Genomic DNA, 17,674 nt, shown 5'->3' on the forward strand with positions numbered 1-17,674 from the left:
GAACAATCGTTTCGTGAGCTGTATGATGAAGCCTGAGAGATTATAATACATAATGGTAGTTACCGCGCGACGGATTCAAGGTCATCGTCCCCTACAGAGGCCGGCACCACCAGCAGCGGGGGGTAGGATCCGCACAGCTTGTACTCCACGTTGGCGGCCGACACGCGCCACGCACCCTTCATTGTGAATCCGAGCCTGTCCAACTGAACAGAACTCATAAGGACGGAACCCCACCAATAATATAAGCATTACGACACCATTCATGTGATACTCGGCTCAGACACAACTACTACTATGACGCTGGTTCACGATGGTATGATCTATTCATCATACGAGAATAAAAAATAATTGATTGTTTACTAACGAGTTAAAGGCCACCCAAAAACAAAACATAACAAATATGTATGTCTCACTTAATATCTATCCCAAGACATGTTTTCTGTGTCCGACAAGTTTTCGTAATTGTTATCAGCGTCAGATGTGTCTACCATGAAACGACTTTGTTGTGTATTCTGATCTTCTACCTCATCTTCAAACTCGTAAAATTGATAAAATGGTTTATCGTATTGTAAGAGCCTACCTCAGGTTTGAACCAGTGTCTCTGAGGCGGCTGGGAGGCCCTCATGAGCGCCCTGTGGACGGAGTTGTTAGGCTGTTCCTTGGCCCAGGCAGCGTAGGCCGCAGCGAACGTCTCCTGTAATGTACTGACTGGCACCAGCGCCGTGTTCAGCCTCCTCCACCACTCCACACACTGATCGCCAGTGTTGAACGAACATCTGCATCACGAACGATCATAAAAAATACAAATTGTCCTGTACTGTAGACAAACAGCAAAAACCCAAACAACCTCTCGGTCAATGTAAAAACACGGAGTCACAACAACACAAGGTGCTGTGTGAGAGTTACAGGTAAATATTTATGATATTATGTCATCGTACTTGTAACCATCGGAGAAATTGTGAAACCTGCTGAGGCTGAGGCTCTATACACATGCATGCAAGAAACCACTTAACATTCATTAACACATAAAACAAAATGCAATAATCCATTGTTTACGGATCGCTATCATTATGACAACAAGATTTCGGCTTATTGTGTTTCATCAATGTGTTATCAGCTTTATGATTGATCATACTCTCATTATAGCAAATAAATAGCCTAGTTTTGTAACTCTCCACACCTGGGCGGACTGTAGTCGAATAACTAATTATATTAAAATAAACCTTTACATGTATATGATGAACAATTAATCATAAACTCCAATAGATATTTCTCTAAACTATTTTAATTCATTATCTACAGACATGATGACAGAAATATAAATCTATTATCAGTTTATGAGGAAACAAAGCCAACTGTATCCTAACAGTTCGAAGTCAATTTATCACAGCGTGATATTTAAAAATAGAATCACTTTCTTTTACCGGTTATCAGACACAAACACAAATTTGTTAGGAGACTTTTTGTACGTTATCATAACCTTACACACGAGCAGTAACAGGTGCACGAGAGAACAATAAAGTATGCTAGTCATTTGTTACTATTATGGTAATAAACTGTTAAACATATCTTTGCGACACATTGTGTGTGTGCAACGTTTGAGAATGAATGGGATTTGTTTAAACGTAACTCGTAAAAGTTACTACAACTTCCCAAATAATGAGGCAATTGGAAATTTTCTCAACTATTGCAAATACTTTTAACCGTCGCGTCGGCAAGTTTCAAATGTTAATTTTTATCATATAAAGTTCAATGACGATTAAAAGGTTATATACGAAATGGTCATACTAAAACTGGATCTGTGAATGAATTAAAACATTAGTGTTTACTAACTTGAGTTGTCGTCCGTGCTTGCAGAGTATTATGAGACACAGCAGGTCTCTGATCTCCAGCGCCTCGATCAGGCGAAGCGGCACGGAGGACCCGAGGCTACCGGTGCGTCGCCGAGGCTGGAGGTGAAGGCGGTAGTTGGACATGGCGATAGTCCCGCCATCAGACGTACGTCCGATGAACTGCCGGGTTCAAAAGGTTCAATGAGAGGCGGATGTCTCATAACATTACACGGACCCTCCGACCTCCAAACTTTAGCCGTCCCGTTTAAACTTCCAAGATTACACCGAATGTATGTTAATTACAAAGATTATGCAAATATAGCGCTGGTGACGGATGCAGAGCTTGCGACCTATATAACCGCTGCAGCTAAACTGGATCATATCAATGTTACTTTCATTTGGAGTCTGCAGCAACTGCAACGAAACTTGCAATCATAAAAATTCAAACGACTTCTAACGAAGTACATTTATATTATATGTAGGTAGAGTATATGAAAATGTGTTTTCAGGTTATAGAAAAACAGACAACAGAAATAGTTGCTATACACTCAGCTCGTGTTCCCATGAATTAATCAATGAACAACAAACACCATGACACTGTTTGTTATTTCTTCTATATAATGTGTATGCACAACTGGGTCAAGTCTGAAACAGCTGCGCTATGACAAATTAGTGTGACGGCATGAGACGCTGTCATTTCATGTAGGATCTCCAGGTACTGACACCGATTGATACTGATCGATCGAGTGTTTGTTGATTGCAGACTGGAGTTCAAAAGTTTAAATGTATAGGTAATACGATATAAAGTGTTTTAAAAGTTGTATCCAATTAATTATTTTTGGATTTTCGTAACCGAGCTAAGAGAGCAACATATGTTTTGCCCTTTACACTAAAAATGACTAAGTTAACAAATTTTATAATTTTGCCATAATCGGTAATATAAAGTTGAGATAGGATCATCTTCAAAGTGATATAAGAATTCGTAAAATATTATTCGGGCTAGTAGCTCTGAAACAACTAATAGATAAGCGAGGCTGTGAACTGTGAACTGTGGACTAGGATTTATTTGCTAATATATAATCTTAGAACGTACCTGTACGAACTCGCCACATATGGTAGCGAAGCCAGCCTCCAGGCCGGGCTCGTCCAGGTGAGGCCTGGTCCTCGGATAGAGGTCCGAGGCCCGGACGCGGTGCGGCGGGGGCTCCGGCTGGGGAGGGGCGCGGTAACGATCACGCTCACTCATGGCGCTGGAGGACGCCGACTGCTCACAGAGGAAGAGAATCCATCAGGTACATACATAAATGCATACATAGAGACAAATAGGACAGTACTAAATGTATCTTTATGAAGATGTGAAGCATTATACCCTACATGGTAAGTTAATAAGTGAATTATATATAACATTCTCATAGAAAACAGTACTCTGTAACTTATCCTACTCGACTTTCATTAATTTTTTTTTTTAATTACGGCCTATTTTCATAATTAAAATTGTTCAGGTTTATTTACGTGTTTGATTTATGATTTCGTTGTCATCAGTAATTTAAAACACACTCCAACCTGACCTGTCTACTTAGTACTTTTAGCATTCACTTAACATTTAGTAATGTGGTGAGCTCTAACTAAAGTCTTTGCCATTATGTACCTAGTTGAGACAGCATTTTATTTAATCTTCTCATTTGGATCAATAAGGATTAATACAAAGGTCAAGATGAATTTTGACTTTGAGAAGAGAGTTTGAATAATCGATAGCTTTATTGATAATTTAAACAAAATAATAAATAAGGTATGGAAGAGTTTGCTTTTTTATCCAAGAGAACAGTTTGTCTATTTTTTATTTTATCAAATTATAAAATATTCGATTATTTTTTAAGTGAATCCTGTTAAATTTTCTTTTGTTTTCATAAGAACTTTGTCTCACTAAATCGTCCACTAGTTAGAAATTTTTAAACTCTTAACTGGCTAAAAGTTATTTATGGGAAAACAGAAACTCCAATCTTAACTTTAGCTTCTGACAACTATGAAAGTTTTCTAAAATGTCAAAACTTCGGACGTTTCATCCGGCTTTGTTAAGATTTGCTTCACAAGGCCTATTTTATTGTGTAAAGATGGCATCGATACATTTTCAGGTTCAGCAATGGGTTTACACTTAACGTTTTAGTTTAAATTTATCTTAATGACCATGACCACTGAATACAGTGTTCATCATCCGCTCTTCTACCTCATAAACAGATATAACACGGATATTTTTGTATATTAGTACGAAGATGGTAGAGCCTAGCTGTGATCGAGTAACTGTGGCTCGAACATGAGTCGGGGAAGTAGCACTCTCTCACAGAAGATCGGCGTGAGGAAGTCTGTAACAACTAGTTTCGTCCGATGAGTGAGAGAGCCGGTTGCCCTTTCCCTTTTCTCGCCCTTATCTACGCCGTGCTAGTGACACAAAACTCCGCTCACAATTCAGACCGAGGGAAATCCTATTTGACGGGATGGTTGTTGGACCATTAGCACCCTTCCCTTCACCTGGAGGCTCGTAGCGCATCCGCAACACCATGATGCAGATGTCCGTGGGCGACCCTAAGTATCTCACATCAAGTAGGCCGTTTGCTCGTGTACCGGCTTTACCATTAAAAAATTCACCCTGTAGTCCCATTGAGAATCCTACCATCTAAAAATGTTCAATCAACTGCCAATTAAAATTGTTATATTTCAAAACTTCTAGTCAATTTTGTTCCACTTTAAAGGATGTGAAGGATTATTGTCATATTTACAACAAAGCAAACATTTTTAAAAATATTTGTGTTTTTTCTTCATTTTAAAGCATTGTGAATGGAAAAATCGCGAATAAATTTTATAACAAAGAGATTTGTTTAAATTAAAATTTAATCTTTGGTTAAAAAATAACGTAATATAAAGTAGTCGCTTAAATTCAAACAAGGGCAGAGATCCTGTTCAGAGTGTGATAGAAAGTTGGTACTGTACAATACTCAGATCCGTTCACTAGTGGACTTTGATGACCTGATGCAACCTATATATTTGGACAAAAACATCATCGTAATGATCCTGTAATGCATTGTATTCATAGTCTCACCCTTCTCGGGTTTACGCACAATTGGTACTTAACTTTAACGTCGGCGTAAAACCATCGGTATAGGCATGTTGGAACACGTTTGACTTTCTCTTTTGCGTCAGCCAGTTAAGTTTATGTAAGGATGTTAACTATGAGTTACAGTTGTTCTTACGAGCAAACAACACGCAGTCAAGTAATTTCGAAATCTAAAAGACAAACTGTCACAAATACTTTAAATTCCTTCCAATCCGTTGAAATCCGCTGCGGCGTTTTTCAGCAGGCAAGTTATTGCAGATTCGAACTGATTGTGGAAAACGTGCTCTATTGATTTCATAACTTTTCGCTGAGAATGTTCCATTGACCGGTGAAAACCCGCCTAAGTATCGTTAACAGTCTTTTAACTCGGTACAGTTAGGGTCCATCAATAAAAAAATTGCATGAAAATGTATAAAATCATTTTGATAAGTTTAAATTTTAAATAGATCTGTCGCAACTATTTTTTGTAACTAACGAGTAAGCTATTCACAATTTATTTGGGAGCTTCTTTTTGTAATGTTTTATGATAACCTCTTCCTTTTCCGAAAATATAGTTTCCTTATAGTATATCTTTTTAAAAACTAGAAACCAGCCCCGGCTTCGCACGGGCTCTTTACAAAAAAAAAAAAAAAATAGCCTATTTAATTTTGAGAATTATTAAACTTATATTATGATACATATATAATTTTCAAATGGTAAGCCCAATTTAAATAATTTAAATAGTAATTTACAGATACTGATGTAGAATTCAAAACAAAGTAATTTATTTTGATAAGACTTAATACCGTATTTACGTGAATAACTTTCCAATAAACGCTTAACACTTGCCAATTTTTAAAAGTTGTAAAATGGATATAGTATGATATAGACATATGCCACCGCGGACTTTTCTGTACATCTATATAAGATATACTATTCCACGATATATTATTTTGTTATATATCAAAGACTTTAGGCAGCATTTTCGTTAAAAGCCCACAGACGGCTTACGTTTTTCCGACATCTCCAACAAATATCGTAAATAAATAAGTAAATACAAAAACTTAACAAATTATATACTAAAACCTTCCTCAAGAATCACGCTATCGGGTGGTGATAACTATTTAATTATCGGTGCAGTAGTTTTTCGGTTTATCGCGAACAGACAGACAGACAGACACAGCGAGGGACTTTGGTTTATAACATGTATTGATGATCTTAGCTCCAGGATGCTAGTAGCCTTTTAAACTATATATATATATATTAAAAATTTAATGTTACTCATTCAATTGTTTATTATAATGTGACCGTTGATTTATGAATAAAAATCTCCCAACGCTGTTATTTAACTTGACTCTGCAAACTTTGGGTGAGCACATCCTTGAGACGGGGACATCGACTGTGGCAAAACAACAATTCCTTCACTTTTAATAATTCATATCACTGATAGTGTTTACTTAAAACAATCGAATCGTTCTGTGCAAATGTTAGCATTAAAGTGCTGTACAGTCCGGACTCCGGAAAGTGACTCAGCATCCTGGAGCGCTACTAGAAGATGCTCTTCCTTTTCTGATGGCGGAGAAAACGTAAATAATATTCAGTTGGAGCGGACACACTTGAAACGGCTAACGAAATCTATATTACACGGACGGGTGCTGATGTTGGCATAGTGTTGTGTTCGATTAGTTATGACGTTAGTGTCGGATACAATAAACTCGTTTGAAACGAGTTCTCACACGGCTCTGCGTGTTATATAAACGATGTTTACCTCATTATGACCATCTCCCCCTCCTCGTGAAAACAACGACTTGATACCTGATGGTTGATCTGTTTGTTTATCATTTGAGACACTTTAAGAAACATCGACGCGTGTGTGTCTCAAAAAAAAATAAAAAAAATATATATATATTACTTCTTCTGGTTCAAATTACAAGTTAAGTACGGCTTCTTATTAACCATTGCTAATTACATTAGTTACAGCTGTATCCAAAAATCTTCAATAAAGAAAAACTTCAAAACAAATTCTCTCTCTTTTGAATAACAAAAAACTGATATTAAAAAATGCTACTATATAAGTACTCCACTGTAACTAGCTGCTAGCGTCCTATTTATATTATTTTAATCCAATCAATTATCAACGCAAAAAATTAATATACCTATTAAGATGAAAAAATCTATCGAGTCTTAGCGGTACGTGTAAGTTTTATAAAATATTTCTAATAAACCTTGAATACGATATTAAGCCAGTAACATTATCTAATTTAGATTCGTATTATTTTATCTTTTTCATGTTTATTTTTATTATTTTTGATTGGCCGTGTCTGTGACCTTAAACTTTATCGATAGGAATTATTGATCAGAACAGAACGATCAGGCTGCGTCCTATAAAATACACACAGGCGATGCAGTCTACATACGTATAATATACTGAGACAGAGAAATTGATTAATAACAACCTCGGATAACATAAAAACGATTCAATCCTTCGAGTCTGGCGTAAAACGCGCGGGTAATGGTCGGAAACATTTAATATGAAGGTGTATTAAGAAAACTTGTGTAGTCGTTGTTGATTCAGGAAATGTCATATCGAGTTGAAATATCTAACAAAGATAATTGTCGAACATTGTTTGATGAGAACACACACAAATACAATTATTTTTAATCATTTGAATAGCGTGCATTATATTGCAACAGTGTTAGTAATGTTCAACGGTAGAATTTTTCAATAAAATATTATTTCTGCATAAGAGCAGATTAAATTCCTAGGGAGGAGCAATTTTACGTCTACAACGTTCGAGAGGCTGTTTATGTAATAGGTATATAATTAAAAGAGCACGTTTCACAGAACTCCACTACACAGCCTCACGGTAAGGAGGTATGGGGGAGAGAATTCACGAGAAAAGCTTTGAAGTCATAACTTAACTCAGAATAAAGCTCAATTAAAATTTTTGTTCGCTCTTATGAAGAAAATTATTTTAAAAATTTAATAAGAAATATGAAATGTTATTATTTTATACGATAAACATTATTAGTGTGAGTCGGCCTGTTCCCGACTGTAGCTGGAAGGTGCGCACTGTACATGTGTAGTACTATTATTTTGGTTCAGCGCACCGAGACGCTTGCTCCATTTGTCAGGACCGCGTGGGCAATATTTTATTTTAAACCGGCCTCAAGACGCCATTTCATTATTGTACGAACTACGTCCAAAGTTCCTCGGTTTCGTTATGTTCGCTTGCTATTTTCGATACTATTAATACGAGAGGATTACAGTACACTTAAAGTACATACTGCATATATTCGCACACACAGGCATTCCTTATTAGCATGTTAAGCAAACTGTCTGATGTGTTTTAAATATCTATTTTTAGGTAGAGTTAGCCGCGTGGTATCAACAGTTAAATACTCTTAATAAATTATTCCGATGATTCATATACTAATGATTACTCTAGATATATTTCGGTTAAATAATAAAATAGTTTTCTTAGCGATGATTATTATTAACAAGCTGAAGATTGATCCGATATGCAAATGTCCCGTGTTATGTTCGTCGTACACATTGTAAGATTCAGTGGAATCTCCATACAATAAAGGCCTTTCAGTGATCTCTTGATGTCATCTCCCATGTATCTCAGAGTCATTGATGCGAACAAAGAACACAAACGTACGACGTTACAAACGTTATTATTATGACATTATTTTCGAACACATTACAAAAAGATGGGACTGAAAGATATGTTTGTACGAACTTACAATGTAAATTTTAATTTATTATCTATTCAAATAAGTTTCAGGGCAAAGGTGGAAGAGTACTGGAGGATAAAAATCTTTTTCATTTTCATTTATATCCATTGCAATCAATGAATGGATATTGATTAAAAATTGATTAAAACTTCAGTACAAAATGTTTATTTCGAAGATTGACGTCGCTCTATAATATATGAAGTTCATTTTGCAACACCTTCGCTGGCACAAGAGGAATTCCTCGTTCCAGCTGCGTATGTATTAATATGCACAATTTATTATTTAGTTACATTTCAGTACTGCAACTTGGCACTACTGAATCCTTTGTGACTGAGAATACAGCAAATTGCCTTGTTCTTAACTAAATCAATACTATAGGCTTACGGTTTGAACGGTTCAAAGGTCATATTTGCGCATACCTTTGTAATAAGACGTCGTTAAAGTCCACAGAGACACAACATCAATGCCAACGTATAAAGTGCTCGTGTAAGTGAAAGAAATGTCCAATCTATTTATAAACTGCAGTGTTTCCAGTTCCATTGGCCTGACATTCCGATGTGATGACGCAAGACACCGCCGGCCGCTAGCTAACCGCAGCCTGGCGCCGCTACTCAACACAGCATAACACATTACAAGTGAACATGGCGATATATTAGGACATGTCCGTGTCTTGTCACATCGGTGGAACCTCGAAGCTGTTCATCTTGAGCCCACGACACAAGTCACAACGCCCTGCTAAAACACGCAATCATTTTTTTATGACCCATTCAACTCTAGCTTGCAACGTCCGTCGCTGTGATCTCAGGAGACGCTGTGTTTCCGATACGACCTTCAATCACTCCGTGTACATCACCAACTGGTTGCCTTCAATGTTCTAAATAAAGATTGTTTGTGTCTGTTTGTACAAAGTTACTCAAGAATAGACTTTCGTTTCCTCAAACTACCACCACAAGATGTCAGTGACGACCTTATATCGTTATAACTTAAATACTTCACTATTTATAATTTCCTTATATGTTATACAAACGAACGTAACTCTTACAAATAACATTATTGGCGTTGAATCAGCCTTCCAACCGTTTGAGTACTCGTGACAGACGGACAACAAAAACAACCCAGCCAACATAACACACATTTTTTTTAACGAAACAGAGTTTTGAAGATTGGACGCGTAATAGTTAAAAATGTAGTTCATTCAACCCGCTTCCTATTAGGTAACATTAAAAAACTCGTACCCACACAGAGAATTGTCGTTAAGAATCAAATACAATATGCTAATGAAAACTGAGACTTGGCTTATATAATTTAAGGTCTGTTTTGGAACTAACTGTGGGTGGTTATTACGTATTCTACGGCCATTCGTTGTTGTGTCGGTGGGTTGATAAATACAAATTATAAAAGTTAAGAAGGAAGGCATTAACTTTAATAAAAAAAAGAAACAAGTAAAAAATACAGGACTTGTATGTTAGAGGTTGGTGTTTGAACATCACTTATCCCGACGTAAGATATCGAGATGATATATCTGTAGAGAAACGAGACACAAAACTGTATCAAAAGGTTTTAAGAAAAGTAGTTACAAATAATATTCGTAGTGATGAAGTGTGACTTTGAAACTCACTGAACATATTAGCAGTCATTCCATCAGTTTTGGAGGTCATGAAAACGAAAGTACAAAAGCTTAGACATGGTGCTCGTTCTAAGGCTGGTGAATTCTATATAATATCTATTTGAGGAATGTGAAGAGGTATTCGAACGAGAGTAATATTAAGAAACTAAGTACTGCTTGGGTGTTGCAATAAAGGGTTCTTGTAGAGTCAACAAGGTCACTAAGGGTAAAGGCAACAAACAGTTTATTATTAGCCCCATACGAACAGCCTCCGTTATATAATTCATCTGATTTACAAGTTACAGAACAGAACGAAACGAGGGCTTTATAGTAACGATATGCCACACAGGTAAATATGTACCAATGGTTGAAGAGACGACGACATGATCATGGGAATGAGTTGGACAACAAGGACACTGGGTACCGTAGAAGACAAGAGTCAGCAGGTACATCGCCAAGATGCACACTAGTACCAGCACCAGTCCTTACAACACTGTTGTTATGAAAGGACAGTAGTTAAATTCAGGAGATAAAAGAGAAAATCGTAATTATTTTATTAAGTTTTATTTTTAAACTAACGATATAATCCTTTCACTGATTCCTCAAAAATTTTATGCTGCATATAAAATAAAATAAAAAATATATATTTTATTTATGAATGCTCTATTTTCATAAACATTGGAAACTGTTTTAGTATATAACAGAGGAGAGGAAAATATATTTACTTTCTTATCAGAAATATATATAGAAAGCAAAATAAATAAATGTGAATTTAAACACAAATATTCTCTTTTATAAATAAAAAAGTCTACAAGAAATATTGTCATTGAATGACGCCAGATGCGGTGACTCACGAAGACCCTTCATCAATGAACAAGGATCACAAAGACATGCACATTATATCCCACAAGTCTTTATTATACCCTACCCTCTCTGTGAACTTTGAACTAAACCCATGCGCAGTTCATGTTCTGTATCAGATTATCATCTGTCCGACGTTAAATTAGACATTATAGCAGGCAAAAACTATAAAAACGCCATACAGAAAATAGGAATCTGTGTTATGGGCAAAACAAAGAAATGAAATCGTACAGTCATATGAGCCGTTACCATTATTAAGCTGTAAACCAAGCCCTGACATTCATCTCAATTGCTCTTGATGTGCTTTGACAACAATAATATTGTCCTTCGGTTCGAATTGGACTCAAGTGACGTCTGGCTTACATGTATGTATACATGTATGTATTTAGAAGGAAAGCACTCGATATCCCCTCCCATGACAACTAAAATCATTGACATGACATCATGACATCCCCTCCCATGACAACTAAAATCATTCATAATAAAATCTGTACCAAAACAAACTGGGAATTTAACTTAAAAATAAACGCAAACAACAGAAAGACTTTCTTTCAGTGTGATCCCTGTTTTAATAATTCCTGACTCCGCTTCATCGTCATATTGCAGGTGAAACATATGAATTGAATATATATAGCACTATATGAGGTGTTGGTCATCCACCTTCGACCTTTACCTGTTTGAAGTCAGGCGAGGGCGGTCGGGGGTACTTGGAGGCGAGGCGGGCACCTGCGCCACAACCCTGCGCTGCCGGGGTCTCATCTTCTGGATAGTACAGATGTACAAAATCCTCAGTGTCCAGAAATGTATTGATCAGCATGCTCCGGTTATCACTTAACTAACTTCTAACCGAATCAGATTTGTCTTTATAAACTATCTATGACCGAATCACTAACTAGCGCAGGAAGCACGTTTGCAACAACAGCAGTCTGTAACATTCCATCTTCGTGTCTATGTTTCTATACATAATAAGTTATTTATTCACTACACACAAAACACATTTACACCCTAATTCTTATTTATCCCACTAAGTACTTCTGAAACAATTCACGGAACGGTTAATATGCTGTTGCCTGGCTCGCTGCATATCGCATGACCCTTCATACACAGCAAACCGCTCCTCTTTGTTTTTGATCGATCATATCGATCTCAATGTACCGGCGGACTGACGCTTATGAGAAACACTGAATAGAAATCTCTCGTACTATTTACAAGTGTTTTATTTTGTATCTTTCACTAAATGAAAAGTCATAAATGTGTCCTATTATAAAGGGAATGCAATCGTTATCAAGCGCAATAGTCAGTCATGAGGTCGGCGTCCTCTCATCGGCTTCAATGAGTCAGACATGATATGACGTGATGTACAGACATACAAGGCAGCTTCCTCGAGGGGAGGGAGCAGAGAATTTATTCATATTTTTTAAAATGGAAGCAACGAAATCTCAGTCTTAAAGATTCTAAAATATTAGCATAGGAAAATACAATTAATGATAGTTAATTCTAATAATTGAATATCGAATAGGAAAAATCCTTAGTTTTTGACAAAAGTCGTCAGATTTTAGAACCAAGTTTAACTTAAAATATACCGTGTTTTTCATGACGGCGGTATAATATGATAAGAATTTTAATTTCAAGGTTAACTTTAAATAATTTACAACTAGTTAGTATAACCGAGTGTAACGACCACGGTCTTAAGCGGATACTTGTTCCACATTGAAGGCGGCTCCGTCGCGAGGAATGCGGTAACACCCACCCTAGCTCTCCGTGAGATTTCATTCAATTTCACCCCCGTTATACGTATATCTACATTTTTTTACCATGAGCTGTTATTACTGTACTAAAATTCCAGGTACAGCGAACGCAGTTGGTTATCTTTTTGTCACAACGAAGAATTATAAATACAGAGTTATTTATTCAAAGAAATATGCAGAACGATTCGTAACATACGGTGAGGTGGAACAAACTGATGTAATTCCGATTGAAGCGTACGTGGCTAAACTATGTTTCATTTTGTGTATATAGTTTTCGTGTATGTGAAGGTCATATAAGGTTGTGCGTTTGTTGTTTTTTCTCATTAAATCCGACATATAGCAGATAACACTGTATATAAATAAACAGCTAATCGCATGCAAAAGAATAATAATGATAAAAACTGAAGCCAATAATAACACATTAAATCATATTAAAAATGTGGAAGAATTTTTTTATAAAAACTCATGTAGCAGTATGTTTGTTTGTGTGCATGTGTGTGTGTATGTATCACACACACATGCACACATATAGATATCGTGGCCGCCATTCACCATTCTCATATTACTGTCAGCGACATTCCTTTACACCACGGCTACATGAAATTAACACTTCGCTCAAAAAACAATATATCATATTATATAGAGGTTGTCATTTCAACCGCTGGACTTTCGCGCGGCTCAGTGACAGTGGTCAGCGGCCATACGATACACACTACGATCCAGTCTCAGAGGAACTTCATCAAGTGTACGCCGTGTTAGTACTGCAACTTTTACCAATGTTTATCATACACTACACGCGACGTCGCTTCGAAAGCATTCAAAGCATTGAGGAAGGGTGTCAAGGTCGACTTTCGGTGATAACAACCGAGGAACTTGATGGAGTCGTACGTAGAGACCGCTCGTACTGAGATAATATTCGCCGTTATATATTTCGCAAGAGCACACATAGAGACACGATCGCATTAGCATTAACACGCTTGAAAAAAATCACTGACCCTTATCATAAGTATCCTGTAGATTCAAAATTGCATAGAATTTCTGTACGTTTTCAGTCATTCAACTTTTCAATTTTATTTACGATGAATAAAAGCACTGAGTGCTATTATGATTTATTAAGGGCATCAATAATCTCTTTCAAAGTTTTCGCACATTCAAATGTTAAATACACCGATGTATTTACTTATAGTTAACAATACAATAAAAGTTAAGGATCCTTTGTTTCTTCAACTACTGAGCCTAAACGAAATTGTGAAAAGCATTAAAAAAAATAAGAGATACTTAGCGGCTACAAGAAAAAAGAAAATGCAAAGAAATCAACTGTGAATATGACGTGGTGTTTACCAAAACCAGGCTAGCTCTGGCAAGATATACACAAGAGAATGTCAGAAAGCTGTGTTCAAAATAAGTGACCTTGTTAGGAATATCAATGAACATAAGCATAGTCAACAAAACAAACGCAATAATAATAATAAATAATAAAAAAGGGGAAGTTCTACATTGAAAACTATAAGCTACGAGACCGTCTACTAGATGTGCCTATGTACACGTAACAAGCACCAGTGCAGCAGCAGGGCAGGGTCACGTAACGATATCTAAGGCTTTCGCGAGTATTCATTTTAATAAAACATATTTTTCTGATTAATACGCGTATTTTATTATTTTGAAAACTACACACTCCCGACGTTTCGGTTACTTTGCAGCAAACGTGATCACGGACAGACGAGATGTGAATGTCATTCAGTATGTAGGGAGTGTGTAGTTTTTTTCAAATAATAAAATACGCGTAGTAATCCGAAAAGGACAGGGTCAGTCTAGACACCCAGCTCGGCGCAGTGATATTAAAACCATCCAAAACACGGACAATGTTCCTTTGGAATGATCACAACGGGAAAACCTGCCTTAACGCAAACGATGACCAACACAGCTATGTATAATATAATTAATGCATGCGTACGTACAGACATAGCATGTGGACTTTGACAATGCCTCCAACATATGCAAACATATATATACATGTATACATGTGTATAAATAAAACATATATTCTTTTGTAATATCAAATATTCCTTCCTGTGTATATATTATTTCGAGTGTTTAAGTTTTCCAAGCTCCGTCTAGCCGCGACCGTCTACGACTGACCGTTAATACACACGCTCTCGACTCAACTGTGCCGCTAATACGGAAATAACATACATTCTCTGTCTGCAAGGTCGCCAACGCGGGACCGTCTCAGAAATGAAACTGCACTCGCGTAGATTATAGCTCTGAATGTAAATCATTCAACAAACAAAAAATAATAAAACAGACGGAGGCATTACGTACTGACGCTATGACACGCGGGGAGTTTACTGTAAATTATTATATGAATTCAAATTCAAGGAACTTAACAGTTTAAGTATTTTGGCTCGGATCCACAAACGAATATAACACAACCTCCGTGTTTAATGTTCGAGATAAGAAACGGTTTTGTTTAGTTCACAACAAAAATGTTTATAAACGTGACCCGAATAATGACAGATGATAATTAATAACGCGGCGCTATCACATTGAGTACCGACAGAAACGTTTACAAGGGGGGCGAAGATATTTACTATCGAAATTTGGCATGCATACAAGCGACACTTATCTATATGGGACTCGGATTTGGTCTTCCAAAACGTGATAAACATATCACGAGTCTAACGCCCCGACTGATAATGTCTGATAATGTCATCATAACAACAGATTTCTTTAGATCGCCGTCGTATTAATCAGTGCGCGGAGTGTGTTAATTGTCAGCGAGGATGTAGCATGGTATGTGGTAACGATTTTCTGCGATGCCAGCTGTATAACGTAGACCTGCGCAATACTCATCAGATCCACGTGGATCCCAACTCCATGGTGACGGTTCACGGAGCCGCTCTGATGACGCATCACCACTTACCCTATCGCCGATATACTTAAACATTAATATAATCACTCGTGACATCTATCGTTTAGATCCATACATTTCATTGAAACTTCAAATAGATTTTTTTATCAAACGAATAGAATAGCAATTATCATAATGAATACTTGCTATCCTGTCGATCATACTAGAAAGTTCAAGCGTTACTACTATAGTATACTATACTATGGTCTACCGGGCGGTGTACACGTATAGGGAATGTACTTGGTGTGGCGTCGGGCATGCGCATAGGTTTCCACTATGCCACGTGGCAGTCTCCCGTTGCATAACCTTCCCTAATGCGCCAAGAATGTAAGTTCGTGTATTAAAGTTTAGAGCCAAAAACAATATCATGTGTTTTGTATCTTTTACATTATAACTTAGACGTAGCCGTGGCTTTTCCAAGGAAACATCAGTGGTGGACTCAAAGAATGTATTTTCCCAGTTTAAAAATAAAAACTAAGGACTTGTAAAGCGTTATACGTACTTATAAATAATAATAAAATATTTGTAACATTGTTTCAATGTGTGGTTTGTAATTTTTTTCGTGATTTTTATTTTCACACTATTTAGATGATATACGTAATAGCTATATTAAACGCAAACGACAGTAAAAGGCGCAGGATACTGAATATTAAATATATCCTAACGTCCGTCCAGAACTGTCCAAAGAAAAATCTTCATTTAAACTATTAATATTAGTTTAAAAATATAATTGTAGTCGAAGAATGAATATCAACCGAATTTGTAACGTTTTTAATGTATTTCTTTCCTAATTTAAAAATATATTCCGGTTTAAACTAAGCGCAACAGACACGTCTTAATATTAAAATCTAATAAGAAAGAAGCAGCCCCGAAAAACAATGTCTGCGACAGAAAACGTGCTCTTGGAATGTCGAAAGAGAAAATCGACACAAACCACAAGTTTTCCTTTTGAATGCAAGCCGAACACAATTTTCCTTCAATAGCCGATGAACCGGTCCGCTTCGAAACGTCGTTGTTTCTGTTAGAACAGTAAATAAAGGAATGCGATTATTAAAGGCGATTCATTGAGTGGATCTGAGTGATTAACTAACATCTTGGAGCCAGTGACCTCGGGCTGAATCGTACTTTGAACAAAGCAATGTTTCGCTTCAAGAATCACAATTTGTTGCAAAACCGATGGTCACTCTCACTCGCCTTTATTTTGAATTCATTTCGAACGGCGCCCGGTCCAACACATGCCAGCAATCATTGTCTACAAACCGGTGCGATGTTGATAAACATTATATATGAGGCATGTGTATCAATCACGCTTCACAACAGCCATGTTACATTGGAATGATAATTATGCAACTGTAACGCTTGTACGACGAATTACAACCCGCCATAATGTAACGTGGACGCCACGAGTGCGTGCGGAGGCACACTACCATATTTAAACAAACCGTTCGCTCTACAATATACTTTATGGAATATAATATAAGATTATCTGCGATGTTTGTAATGGTATACAATATAAGACACTTGTATTTAGTGACGTATTCTATTCAGTCTGCCGCGTTAACGTGATGAAGCCATGTGCCCAACACGTCGCGTCGGCCGCTCGGTTAGCCATACAGCCATACTAGAGATTCCATTGCGGAACTTACAAATCTATCCCACACCGGATGCGATTTACAATATAATCCATTTATACTTGTCGGAGACTTCGCAAAACCACAAATAACAGAAGTGAATGTTGACGAGGGCGCGGATGTTATATATATCCATATTATGACTACAGCGTCGCTTCAGACGTGCGACCGGCGCGCGCGACAGCTGCGGACCAACTGGAAACAGGCAGCGGCCAGCGGGCTGGGGGGAGTCTGCCGAGGTGAGACGTGGACGAGG

General features: G+C 37.1%; 1 protein-coding gene across 7 annotated transcripts in view; it reads right to left on the reverse strand.

Annotated features, from left to right (window-relative positions):
• Positions 1-17,674, reverse strand: part of LOC116777141 (myotubularin-related protein 3) — a 43,724-nt gene that overhangs the window by 11,175 nt on the left and 14,875 nt on the right. For 4 of the 7 annotated variants that reach the window (XM_032670525.2, XM_032670522.2, XM_032670527.2 and 1 more), the window contains exons 1-6: positions 17,434-17,603; positions 11,802-12,162; positions 2,926-3,096; positions 1,834-2,012; positions 581-776; positions 64-203 (exon numbers count right to left, since the gene is read on the reverse strand). In XM_032670525.2, coding sequence (XP_032526416.2) covers positions 64-203; positions 581-776; positions 1,834-2,012; positions 2,926-3,096; positions 11,802-11,945 — 830 coding nt within the window. In that variant the 5' untranslated portion in view covers positions 11,946-12,162; positions 17,434-17,603. Of the gene's footprint in view, positions 1-63; positions 204-580; positions 777-1,833; positions 2,013-2,925; positions 3,097-11,801; positions 12,163-17,433; positions 17,607-17,674 lie in introns of those variants that run through there. The other 3 variants (XM_032670523.2, XM_061526266.1, XM_032670526.2) reach the window with 3 other exon arrangements.

Source organism: Danaus plexippus, chromosome Z, assembly GCF_018135715.1.
Source record: "Danaus plexippus chromosome Z, MEX_DaPlex, whole genome shotgun sequence".
In the NCBI taxonomy this organism is placed as follows: Eukaryota; Metazoa; Arthropoda; class Insecta; order Lepidoptera; family Nymphalidae; genus Danaus; species Danaus plexippus.